This window comes from Thermobia domestica, chromosome 10 (assembly GCF_964235325.1).
Source record: "Thermobia domestica chromosome 10, izTheDome1.hap1.1, whole genome shotgun sequence".
Classification (NCBI taxonomy): Eukaryota; Metazoa; Arthropoda; class Insecta; order Zygentoma; family Lepismatidae; genus Thermobia; species Thermobia domestica.
Genome location: NC_137463.1, coordinates 140829413 through 140841875, shown reverse-complemented (window position 1 = coordinate 140841875; position 12463 = coordinate 140829413). Strand labels below are relative to the sequence as shown.

General features: G+C 39.9%; 1 protein-coding gene across 1 annotated transcript in view; it reads left to right on the top strand.

The window, feature by feature from the left end:
* The window catches only part of Men-b (NADP-dependent malic enzyme b, mitochondrial), a 1138140-nt gene that overhangs the window by 405669 nt on the left and 720008 nt on the right, over positions 1-12463 (top strand). The window contains exon 3 of the mRNA XM_081728617.1: positions 6593-6751. Coding sequence (XP_081584743.1) covers positions 6593-6751 — 159 coding nt within the window. The remainder of the gene's footprint in view (positions 1-6592; positions 6752-12463) is intronic.

Genomic DNA, 12463 nt, shown 5'->3' with positions numbered 1-12463 from the left:
TAAGAAGTGTTCTTATTTGTTTCTCTTCATAAGGGCTGGAGGCCCGGGGCTAGGGATGGCCAACAATTTTCGGATCCGGATATCCCGGATCCAGTGAGATCCGGATCTGGATCCGAAATTCGGATTTCGGATCTGGGTCCGGATCTCGGATGTGGATCCGAAATTCGGATCTCGGATCTGGGTCCGGATCTCGGATCTGGGCCCGGATCTCGGATCTGGATCCGAAATTCGAATCTCAGATCTTGATTCGTATCCAAACCTACAACTGAAATTGTGATGATAAAATTGAATATCTAAAATTCGTTAAACCTTTTTTTCGGATATAGCAGGTTGCTGTGCTTTTAAATGTTTCCACAACACGTTTCTGCTACCTTTGTTCTTTATTTTATTTTAACCTTGCAATATTTACATGTTGCACTTTCTGTCGAAGTCTCTTTAGTAAAATGTTTCCAAGTTTTGATTTCTTCCCATTTCAGAGTATAGTGAACTGTCTGAAAACTGATGTAAAAGGTAACAAATTCTTCTGTTTAGCTCTTCTTCGAAACTTAATGTTAACTTCACATTGAAAATATTTATTTTATTCTTAGAAAATAAAACTTTCTCCTTTTCTCATATACAAATGAAATATCTTTTAGATAAGGCCCTTCTAATCGCAGGAATACTCGACCAAACAAACTCTTTATTAATAATAGTTTCTGACTCAGTAGAGTCCAACCATCAACAAATGTAATAATGAATATCTTCCACTTCGAAGGTATATACAACAAAAAATATAGACTGGTTAGCGTGGAACAACAGTAGATTTTTAAACATACACACGAGAATTTCAGGAGAGCGATATGGTTGTATTCGTTGTATAACTTTATTACCTAACTTATGGCTTGCCCTTCTGAGGTCGGGAGTTTGTTGAAGGAGTAAATATAAAAGAGATTTCTGTTATTTTTTCTTCACCCTCCAGGCTTCTTTAAACATACATTGCAGGACGTAACCAAAACATATCCATGCATCGTATCATTGAAGCGTTTTGTGTTTTATGTTTGTGTATATTAAAGTGTTCAAAAATATTTAACATATTCGCATTTGTTCATGTGATCTCAGGTTCAATTCTCGGTGGGAACATACATGAGAATATTGAAACCTGAAACAATATGAAAACAGTATTTAAAAGTCAGGAAATTGATATTAAAACTTTAGCTATCTATTGGAACTGTAAGGCTGTAGTTAAATTAACCCACACGTTTCGTGAATATATATTACGTCGTTATTGTTTATTTACTATAAGCTACCAGATACATCCTCAGAGGCCACTTTACACTGTAGTAATCAACAGATGAAAACATTGGAAAAGGAATGGAAGGAAGGTCTCCAGAGCCTTAGATCAAGGTACTAACCTAGCATTTGCCCAGTATAACTGAGGAACAACCCTGGAAAATCCTCAGTCAGGATGGCTGGTCTCCGAATTCGAACCCGATATTATCCAGTTGCGAAGCAAGAATCCTAGCAAGTAGCCTGAGCTCACTCCGTATTATTATTATTATTATTATTATTATTATTATTATTATTTAATTAACGTAATGTTTTAAAATTAGTGCAAATTAAACCGTACTTTCTTTATTGCTGATGTTATAGTTAATAAGCCTACATGAGACATCAGTCCCCCATCAAGAAAGAATACTAGAACTGGAATTCAGGAAGCGGGGGTGAAGAGATTAATGAGGATGAGGAAACTATGTAAGATGCAAAAACTGAGTAATTATGACTTCGTCACAGATATATTCACTTACATACGTCAATTAATATTTCTCTGATACAGTGCACTCTTACTTTTCTATAGTGGCAGGAAAATGGCCCGCTTTTGTAAACGAACACACTAAGCACGTGCGTATAGGCGCAATGTCCGTGCAAAGAAACATAGGTAAAACTAGAAAAAAAATAGGGAAAGCGAGGGGAAATGATAAACCGCCCTTCAACTTAAAAAAAAACTTAAAATAACTAAACTTAGAGCTACGAAAGACGCGAGACGAATTTTATTGAAAAGATTGTTTTTCTTTAGTGGTTAGTTGTGCTAACTATGAACATGAATTAAAAAGAAACCAAGTAGCTAGCTCTGAGTTTCGCAAACTAGTTGAAAAGAAAATATTGGATAAAATTTAATAATAAAGAAGGCATTTATGATAATTAAAACAAACTAAATTCTTGACACGACAGTCCTTTGGTTCCTACCAGCGGGCTTAAGTTCAAAGTGGGGATGTGTAGTCAACGCATCGACACCCGAAGTCCCTAATACCGGCTTTCTAGACTGAAGTCCGCTACCTCTTACTTAAGATAATTCCCCAATTGTCCTCACGATGCTGCGTCAACATCAAAATTGTTGAGTGCCTCTCCGGAAATTGAACCCATGACCACGGGCATCGAAGACACGATCTACGTCTTCTATAGACGAAAAGCTATAGTTACCTACATTATCCAATACAGAAATAAGTTCTGATTCTCTAATAGCTGCTGATGATGATAGTCAAGGTTCACCGAAGCATGATCCCAAACCCAAACTGAGATGCTGATGTCACTGGAACGCCTGAAAAGTCATTGTGGGTAAGTGAATTGCCACTTATCAGGATGAAGGGCGATGGTGATGTGAAATGCCCTTCAGAGGTACTACTTATGACAATTGGATTTATAATATTCTATGTTGCCATAAACCCTCTTCAAGAACATAACTGTTAATCTTAGCTTTGAAAATGTTACATAAGGAGTTTTATTGCTATCCTTAGGTTGCATTAGGAATTATCGGATTTATTTTAACGCTTAACTTTTACATCTCTTCTGATTTACGAATATTTAAATCGCGATTATCCTCTTAAGGTCAATTAGTGATATTTTAAATCATGAAATGAATGAAATTAAGTTTAACGTCCCGCGGTTATGCCGGTTAGGCTAAAGGAGACTGTGATAATGAGAAATGAGTGAAACGGTGGAATTAAGGAAGTGGGAGGAAACGGAAGAACCCCGAGAAAACCCACGAGCACGATATTTGTCCACCACAAAGTCCACACGGCGCGAGCTGAGATCGAACCAGGGACCCCAAGCACCGGAGGTGAACGCTCTACCACTGAGCCACCGCGCCCCCAATTTTAAATCGTTTCGAACCAACTTTATATATGGTTAGCCTTGTTATATGGGAATAATTGACCGGAAGCAGTCTACAGGGAAGTCCAAAAGAATCTTGGCCGACCTCCTGATAAACCACGTCTTTCAGAAAGGTGAATTGTGGCAATTCGATACCCACATGAGGAAATCTTCGGTTCAGTGTGAAAGCTTCCATAAGAACCAGCACTCTAATCAGTGAAATGTGCTTTGCTAATTTTTATTCAATGTGAAAGTACCTAACTTCATTGCTAAAAAAGAAAAGGCATTTATTTCAAACAAGTCGCCATTACAGTTTTCGTATTTAAACACAACACTCATGAAAAGTCATGTTAAAGCGCGATTTGCCACTGAAAAAGAATATTTATCTGTTTTTAGTTTCTCGTGTTCCCCAAAGTACATGCGGAATTAGTGCAAGTGCTTTCCGCTCGCATTACCTAGGTACAAACGGCTAGGATCTTGGTACTAGCACTTGTTTCGGTTTCCAGATCTCAAATATTTAACTTTCAGCCTGATTCTATGTATGAATCCGAAATTTCAAATCTAGATAAGGGACACCAAAATTCATAGTTTATTCTCGGTGCTCATATTGTGATTTACTAAATAATTATTAAATCTAATTATAAGGTATACATTTGATATTTTGAGCAGACTGAGCAAGATAAATATACGAAAAACTAGTCAATACTTATCTTAACTGTTTATGTTTTCTTAACTGTCAATGAAATAGGTGTATTGAGAAATTTTAAATATTCGAGTTTTGTATTCCGGTTTCAAATATAAATATGTGTGCATTTCATCTCGGTCCTGCAACCGGGTGGACCTAGATTCGACATTCGAACTCTCATCCGGATCAAATCAGATTAATTTTTAGTAAGGCAAGCATTTGATCTTTAGTGTAGAATGAAGGAGATAAATAGACTTCTTAATATTCGTCTTAATTTTGTTTTCTTCTTCACTGTCAGGACTTTGTGAAATTACTTTCGGCGAATTTTTGATATCCAAGTTTATCACAATTTGGGTGGGATGTGGGTCTGGATAAGAATCAAGATCTGAGATCCGAATTTCGAATCCGGATCCAGATCCGAGATCCGGATCCAAAGGATACGGGCCCAACCAGATCCGGATCTTCGGATCCGACCAGATCCGGATCCGGCCATCCCTACCCGGGGCTAGAAAAAAAAATGTGGCTCCTGCTGACTTCACCTAATACATTTCTGTGAAAGTACAGTAGGAAAGTTAAGGGAATAAGTTTCATATTTGGTCTAGGAGTTAATTCGTGCGGTTGGTACGCACACATTGAAGCTGTAGTACAAACACAAAATACATAAATACCTTAAGAAAAATATTGTCCATCGCTAGCCACCACTTTCGCCCATCTGTCAGGCAATGTACGGATTCCGTGGCGAAAGAAGTCCTCATCCTTGGAAGCGATCCAATCAGAGACCCATGTTTCGATATCTTCTGAAGAAGTAAACCGCTGTCCAATCAAATCGTTGTTCATGCAATCAAACAAGTAGTAGTCCGAAGGAGCAACGTCTGGTGAATACGGCGGGTAGGGTAAAACTTCCCATCCGACATTTTCTAAATAGGTTTTGACCGGTTTTGCGACATGTGGGCGAGCGTTATCATGTTGAACAATAAGTTTATCATGTCTGTTCTCCCATTCTGGTCGTGTTCTGGCCAGAGCTTGCTTCAAACGCATTAATTGTCGTCGATAACGTTCTCCATTCATAGTTTCACCCGGTTGCAGCAGCTCATAGTACACCACACCTTTCATATCCCACCATATGCACAGCATAACCTTTGCACAGTGAATATCTCGTTTTGGTTGTGATGGACCTGGTTCACCTGGTTTCACCCAGGCCTTTTTTCGTTTAGGGTTCTCGTAATGGATCCACTTCTCATCACCCGTAATAATTCGATGCAGAAACCCCTTTCTGCTCTGTCGTTGAAGCAGCAATTCGCAAATGGTTTTTCGTCTTTCAATTCATGTGGAACCCAATGTGACATCTTTTGAATCATTCCCATGGCTTTCAAGCGTTTGTAGACTGTTGTTTGATCAACGCCTAATGCTGCTGCAAGTTGTTCCTGCGTTTGACACGAATCCTGCTCGAGCAATGCTGTCAATTCTTCGTCTTGAAATTTTTTTGGCTGTCCAGCTCGCTCTTGGTCTGCCAAGCCGAAATCACCACTTCTAAACCGTGCAAACCACTTCTGACACGTTCGCTCAGCTAGAGCATGGTCACCATACACTTCCACCAAAATACGATGACTTTCAGTCGCACTTTTCTGCATGTTAAAGTAATGCAGCAGGACACCCCGCAAAAACACTTTATCAGGCACAAATTGCGCCATGTTCACTTAACTACAAACTGGTGTTGTTGACGCTTTAATCCACTGCCCTATACTACGAACGATACGCGATGACAGGGGTTTGCAACACATGTGTGGATACACGGAACTGTGGGACGCTCCGTTCGTTGCGCCATCTCTTGTCCACCCGCACGAATTAATTCCTAGACCAAATATTTTTGGTAATATTTTATGATGATTGTATCTTCATGATTCTTTTTAGATAGCCAGTTGAGATTTTGATCAGAGTGGAGGCCCGGGGCTATAGCCCCCCTTAATCCGGCCCTGGTCTTCATAATAATTTGAGTGAGCTTTGCAGACAAATAATTCGAAATTCTTCTGTTGATTCCTTTCGTCTTTGATACAATAGGAGTCATTCTCGTGTGTGTGTGTATGTGTGTGTGCGCACAGAACAGAACAGATCCATCCCACTTCGCCTGGTTTGAGTGCGTCAGTACAGCCACATAGATTTTGCTCTGTTCTATTTCTCTTCTCCCGTGGACTGTCTGCTGACTGAAAAATGTGATTACTTTGTACGTGAGGCAGGCGATCGCTAGAAAGAGCCAAGACACGTGAACAGAATGTAACAACAACCATCGTGGCTTTACACTATGTTGCCAAATTTGTCATAGACATCAGACTTGCAAATTCCTTATTAAAATAACTTTTTTTTTCTTCCGTCGTACCTCATTCGTATACAGTAATAAATGCCCATATTTTTTCTTTAATTATTTTTCTTTGTATTAGTTGGAAAAGCATGAGACTTCGTGATCACATTATAGAACCACCTCTTATATTAACTCATTTATTCAGATGATTAAAGTAGCAGAAATGGTGTCAAGTGGATCATCGTCATACGATAACTAATATTAGGTACTTTTACTTTAGCATGTTAACTCACTTGTTTAGTAAATTAAATTAGTCAAAAAGTTGAAGATTGGGTTACCATAAGGCAGAGCTTTGTATTATTAACTCTGGAATACATAGGGAGTAACTGTTTGGAAGTAAAAAAAAAATGTGAATTATTTTTCTTTTCTGTCTGAATATCTATCTATATATGTATATACATAATGGTTTTAACATTCATTTCTAGGGAATGGCTTTTACCTTAGAAGAAAGACAAGCTCTTGGCATCCATGGTCTTCTTCCGCCCAGATTTAAAACACAAGAAGAACAACTAGCTCTTTGCTTACAGATCGTAGATAGTTACAAGGAAGATTTAAACAAATATATATATTTGACTGCATTACAGGTAATATAATTTACAGTATTTTGATAAATTTTGTATTATAGACGTAGTTATTTAGAAAGATTTGGGATGTCGGCGAAAATATAAATATTTTAGTTTATTGATTGTTGTACGCATTAAAATCTAAAATTTTGCGCGGAAAAAATAATCAGAAATATGGTGGAGCCCAAACTCACAGCTGATCACGAAAATAGTGTTTTGATGTTATGTATACAGGGTGAGGCATTTAAAATTGTTTTTGGAAATATCTGGAAAACTACAAATCGGATTTTAAAAAAGTTGTAACAAAAGTTGTTTGTCTCAAAGGGGAACATTCAGTGATACCACACTCGACCCCTGGCCTCAACCCCCCGAGGGCAGGAGGGGTCAACTTCGAAATTTTAAATAGCAACCCCCATTTTCTGTTGCAGATTCGGATTCTCCGGGAAAAAATACGTAACTTTTGTATCAAACATTTTTTCGTTGCGTGATAGATGGTGCTGTAATCGACAAAAATCAAAATGAGTTACAAACTGTTGAAAGTGAGGCATTTAAAATTGTTTTCGGAAACATCTGGAAAAGTACAGATCGGATTCTTAAAAAGTTGTTCGTCTCGAAGGAAGGCATTCAATGATACCACATTCGACCCCGTGTCTCACTCCCGGGGGCGGGAAGGGTCAACTTTGAAATTTTAAATAGCAACCCCCATATTTTATTGCAGATTCGGATTCTTCGGGGGAAAATACGTAACTTTTGTATTGAACATTTTGTTCGTTGCGTGATAGATAGCGCTGTAATCGACAAAATGAAAATGGGTAAACACCATTGACAAATGATTAGAAAATATTCGAAATGATGACTATTTTTGCGATACATTTTTATCATTCAAATTACCGTCTATGAAACATGGACTGCGATCATGTGTCACAGTCCGTGGTTAGACTTTTGCTGTAGTTGTAACACTTGCAATGTGTATTGAAGTAGGGATGCGCACGAGTCGAGTCGAGTCGAGATTTAAGCCTGTCTCGACTCGTCTCGAGAAAATGTCTCGACTCGACAGCCTTTGTCTCGACTCGACTCGAATTCGAGTTGAGACGTCTCGAAATTCGAGTCGAGACAAAATATACGAGTTAAAATATACACACACATCAAGCAGACCATCATGACTACGTACCTAATTGTTAGTATGTCCACCTTTTGGCACGAATAACAACGGCAATGCGTCTTGGCATGGTCGCAATGTTCTTCGGTGGGTCGCTGGAGATTTGGCACCACATATGCATACACAGGTAATCTAATTCCCGTGAATTCCGCGGAGGGGGTGATGCGCCCTCACATCACGTTCAATCACATGCCAGATGTGATCGATTGGGTTCAGATCCGGAGAGTTTGGGGGCCAGCATATCACTTGGAACTCGCTCCTGTGTTCCTCGAACCACTCCATCACACTCCTGGCCTTGTGACATGGTGCATTATCTTGTCGAAAAATGCCACTACCGATGGGAAACATGGCCGTCATGAAAGGGTGTACGTAGTCTGCAAGCGACGCCTCGGCCGTCATGGTGCCTTGCTCGAGCTCCACTAGACACATGGATGCTCACCTGAATGTTCCCCAGATAATAATTAAGCCGCAGCCAGTTTGTCTCCGTCCTGCAGTACAGATGTCAAGGAGCTGTTCCCTTGGAACACAACGGATTCGCACCCTCACATCGTCATGATGAAGAAGATATCGGGATTCATCAGACAGTGCAACGCTCTGCCATTGTGCCAAGGTCTAGTGGCGATGGTCACGTGTTCATTTCAGTCGTAGTTGCCGATGTCGTGGTGTTAACATTCGCCATTGTTAGGAGTGTTCGGTGCACTGTGTGTTCAGACTAGTGTTGTGAAGGCCTGTGAAAAAACCGGCAATTTTGGGTAAAAAAGTTTTTTTTACAGTTGTCCCGAGCTGGGGAAAAAACGGAAAATTTGGGTATCATCAGAATCATCATTTTTGTTAATCACAGAATCATTTTAGTTAATATGTTAAATCAAACATATATTTCATAGATGTATCTTCATTGTTCTATGTAAAATTCCGGAAATTTTGAAACCATTAGAAAAAATTATTTGTCCGGAAATATTGGCAAAAACAGGAAAATATAGTTTAAAACTATTTGTTGGCCTGATGCTAGTAATCTTACTTGCTGTAACATGTCTGCAACATATACAGTGGGAAGTCGAAAATCCGAATTAATTGGGACCACAGGTAGTTGGGATTTTCAAATTGTTCGGATTTTCGAAAATGACCAAGAAAATGCCATTTAGGCTTACATATACTGTACGGTATGTTCTTCTATTGATACAGTGGTTATTCAGTACATACAGTAATTACAATACCGTACGTAAGGCTACTTACATTTAATGTTTATGAAGAACCTGCTTGTACTCTAAATAACACTGTTCTTGTAAGTCACACTTAAAACTTATAGGCCTAAGAAAAAATAAAAATAAAAATACATGGCAAATAATTACATATAAATGAACTTTTGTAAAATCACTGACTTCACATAATGTCGATGGACACGCTATTGTTTGTTTATCGCTAGTGTTAAGACAAAATGTAAAAAGCTTCTAGGGACCGCGTTCGGATTTTTGACGTTAGGATTATCGACGTCCTACTGTATATACAATGTATTTCGCTAACGGAAAAATACTTAAAGCAACAGGTTTTAATTCTACTTTACACACATATACCGCACAAGTGAGTAAATTTGAGCAGCGAGAAATATATTAAGTGAAACTTCCGTTAGTTATTATTACAGACTAGCAGAATATCCGTTCTTCGCACGGGGATAATACGTTTCATTTTGGACACAAAGGACACCAAAACTGTCAAACAAAAAGGACGATATGAATTTGACATTAATATCGATAATTTTCAATTATCTTTACATGTCACCATCCCCCTTAGAGTACTAATGGGGCTGAATTTGTGGATTTAAACGGCATCTTCTGTTCATCTCAGCGAGTATGGATTCGATGCCATTTTCGATCATGTATATATATAATATACAGACGCGGATCCAAGGGGGTTATAGGCCCTCACCTTCACACTCAAGTATACACTGCATAAAACGGGCTTCAATCCTGCTTTACACTAGATAAAACTGCAAACTATGGTTTAGCCCCTCCCTTGATCATATCCTGGATCCGCCACTATATACTGTATATAATGCTCAAAAAAATTAGGGGTTCAGCTGAAATATCACACAAGACCTTAAGATAGTGTATGAATAAGCTTGTGTTTGACTCGTATATATCATACAAGAAGGAATGCTTTAAGATACACTAGAAAAATAGGGCACATACTGGTGTTGGGGCACGGAAAACCTTGTTCACATGGCTCATGAACGGTTATATGTGCACCTCTTGAACTGCTCACAAATAGGCAAGGCAACAACACAGACTGTTCCTTAATATGTCATATGATCACTTCGAATAGCCAACAGAGCTTCGCACCTGCGTAGCATGGATTCAATCAGATTATCGATGAGTTCTTGGGGGATGTTGTGCCACTCATCCAGAAGAGCGACTTCCAGCTCTGGAATGGTTGTTGGATTTACTGGCCTAGCCGCAATTCGTCTGCCAAGCATATCCCAGACATTCTCAATTGGAATGAGATCCGGAGAACATGCTGGCCACTTCATCCGAGCGATACCCTCAGCATCCAGCATCTCATCCACTAACCGAGCTCTGTGAGGACGAGTTATGTCATCCATGAAAAGGAGCGAATCACCAATGGCACCAGCATAAGGAAGAACAATAGTTTTCATGATCTCATCTCTATATCTCATCCGAGAGCCGTCAAAGAGCCATTTCGGATGATGTGGAGCTCAGTATGCCCACTAATGCTGATTCCTGCCCACACCATCAGTCCATTACCATGATACTGGGATCTTTCTCGCACAAACATGGGATTGTGTCGTGTTCCACACTCTCTCCAGATGAAAACACGTCGATTATCAGGCTCCACACTGAATCGAGACTCGTCAGAGAACAAAACATTGCCCCATTCATTGCGTCCCCACCCACGATGTTCCTCCGCCTACGCTCTTCGATCAACACGGTGTCGTGCAGTTAATGGGACACACACCATAGGCCTACGTGCGTAGGACCACCTTCTCGAAGGCGATTGCGGATATTGTGCGTCCTGTTGTTGTTCGGAAGGCTCGCGGGAGCAGAGTTGTATTCTGACGCCGGTATCGACGGGATGTTAACAAGAGATAACGATCATCTCTGGCTTTGGTTGCTAGTGGACGGCCCTGTCCTTGTCGTCTTCGAACACTTCCAGTTGTTTGAAATCGATTCCACAATCGGGAAATCACACTTTGTGTCACTCTTATGGCATGTGCCACCTCCCGCTGTAACTGACAGCTTCCAACCTGCCGAGAGCTCGCCATGGCAACGATTCTGGCAAATCACGTTGTTGCGCAATTTCACTACGTAGATTTGTGACACACTAAACACAGTGAGAACAAAGGTATCCTGGAGCTCGAATGTGTTGGCAGCGCCACACTACAAAATGATATCTGGTAGCGCCACGTCACTGATCACGTGCACAGATGTTCCAAACGGTTCGTTTGCACGTTGGGCCTTCATGATTTTAATCTGAACTGGACAAGATACAGTGTTCTCACATTATTCGGAAGAAGTTTTACGTGTGTTTTCATCTGATTCCCTATCTTTTTGATCACTATATATATATATATATATATAGGGTGTTTCAGATAAAACGTTCAGTGCTTATAAATCCGAAATGGCTGAGAATAAAAAGATGAAACAAAAACTGAGATAGGAAAATGTCATAGGGCGCATGACATGGTGTTGTCGTTGTGACCCACAGGGCCCTCCTTCAAGGGGGCCCAGGGTCCAACTTCAAATTTTCAAATGGGGACATGTATTGAATCATACCTCATTCAATAGTACTTGAAATACGAAACAACTTTTGTGGGAAACAATTTTCGATTTGGGGCACCGTTTTCAAAATGGCCGCAAAAAGTCCTGTATCAGTTTGAAGTAGGCCCCTAGGCCCCCTTCACTGAGTTTCCTGAGGGTCACCACAACAACACCACTTGATATGTTTTATCATCGTTTCTATCTCAGTTTTTGTTTCATCTCTCTATTATCAGCCGTCTCTGATTTAGGCCTATAAGCACTGATCGTTTTATCTGATACAGAACCCACTTTTTGCGGCCATTTTAAAAACGGTGGCCCAAATCGAAAATGGTTTCCTACAAAAGTTGTTTCGTTTTTCAAGTACTATTGAATGAAGTATGATTCAATATGTGTTCCCATTTGAAAATTTGAAGTTGGTCCCTGGCGCTCCCTTGAAGGAGGGCCCTGGGGGTCTCCACAACAACACCATGTGATGTGCCCTATGATATTTTCCTATCTCAGTTTTTGTTTCATCTTTTTATTCTCAGCCATTTCGAATTTATAAGCACTGGACGTTTTATCTGATATAGGACCCACTTTTTGCGGCCATTTAAAAACGGTGGCCCAAATCGAAAATTGTTTCCTACAAAAGTTGTTTCGTTTTTCAAGTACTATTGAATGAGGTATGATTCAATACGTGTTCCTATTTGAAAATTAGAAGTTGGCCCCTGGGCACCTTGAAGGAGGGCCCTGGGAGTCACCGCAACAACACCATGTGATGCGCCCTATGACATTTTCCTATCTCAGTTTTTGTTTCATCTT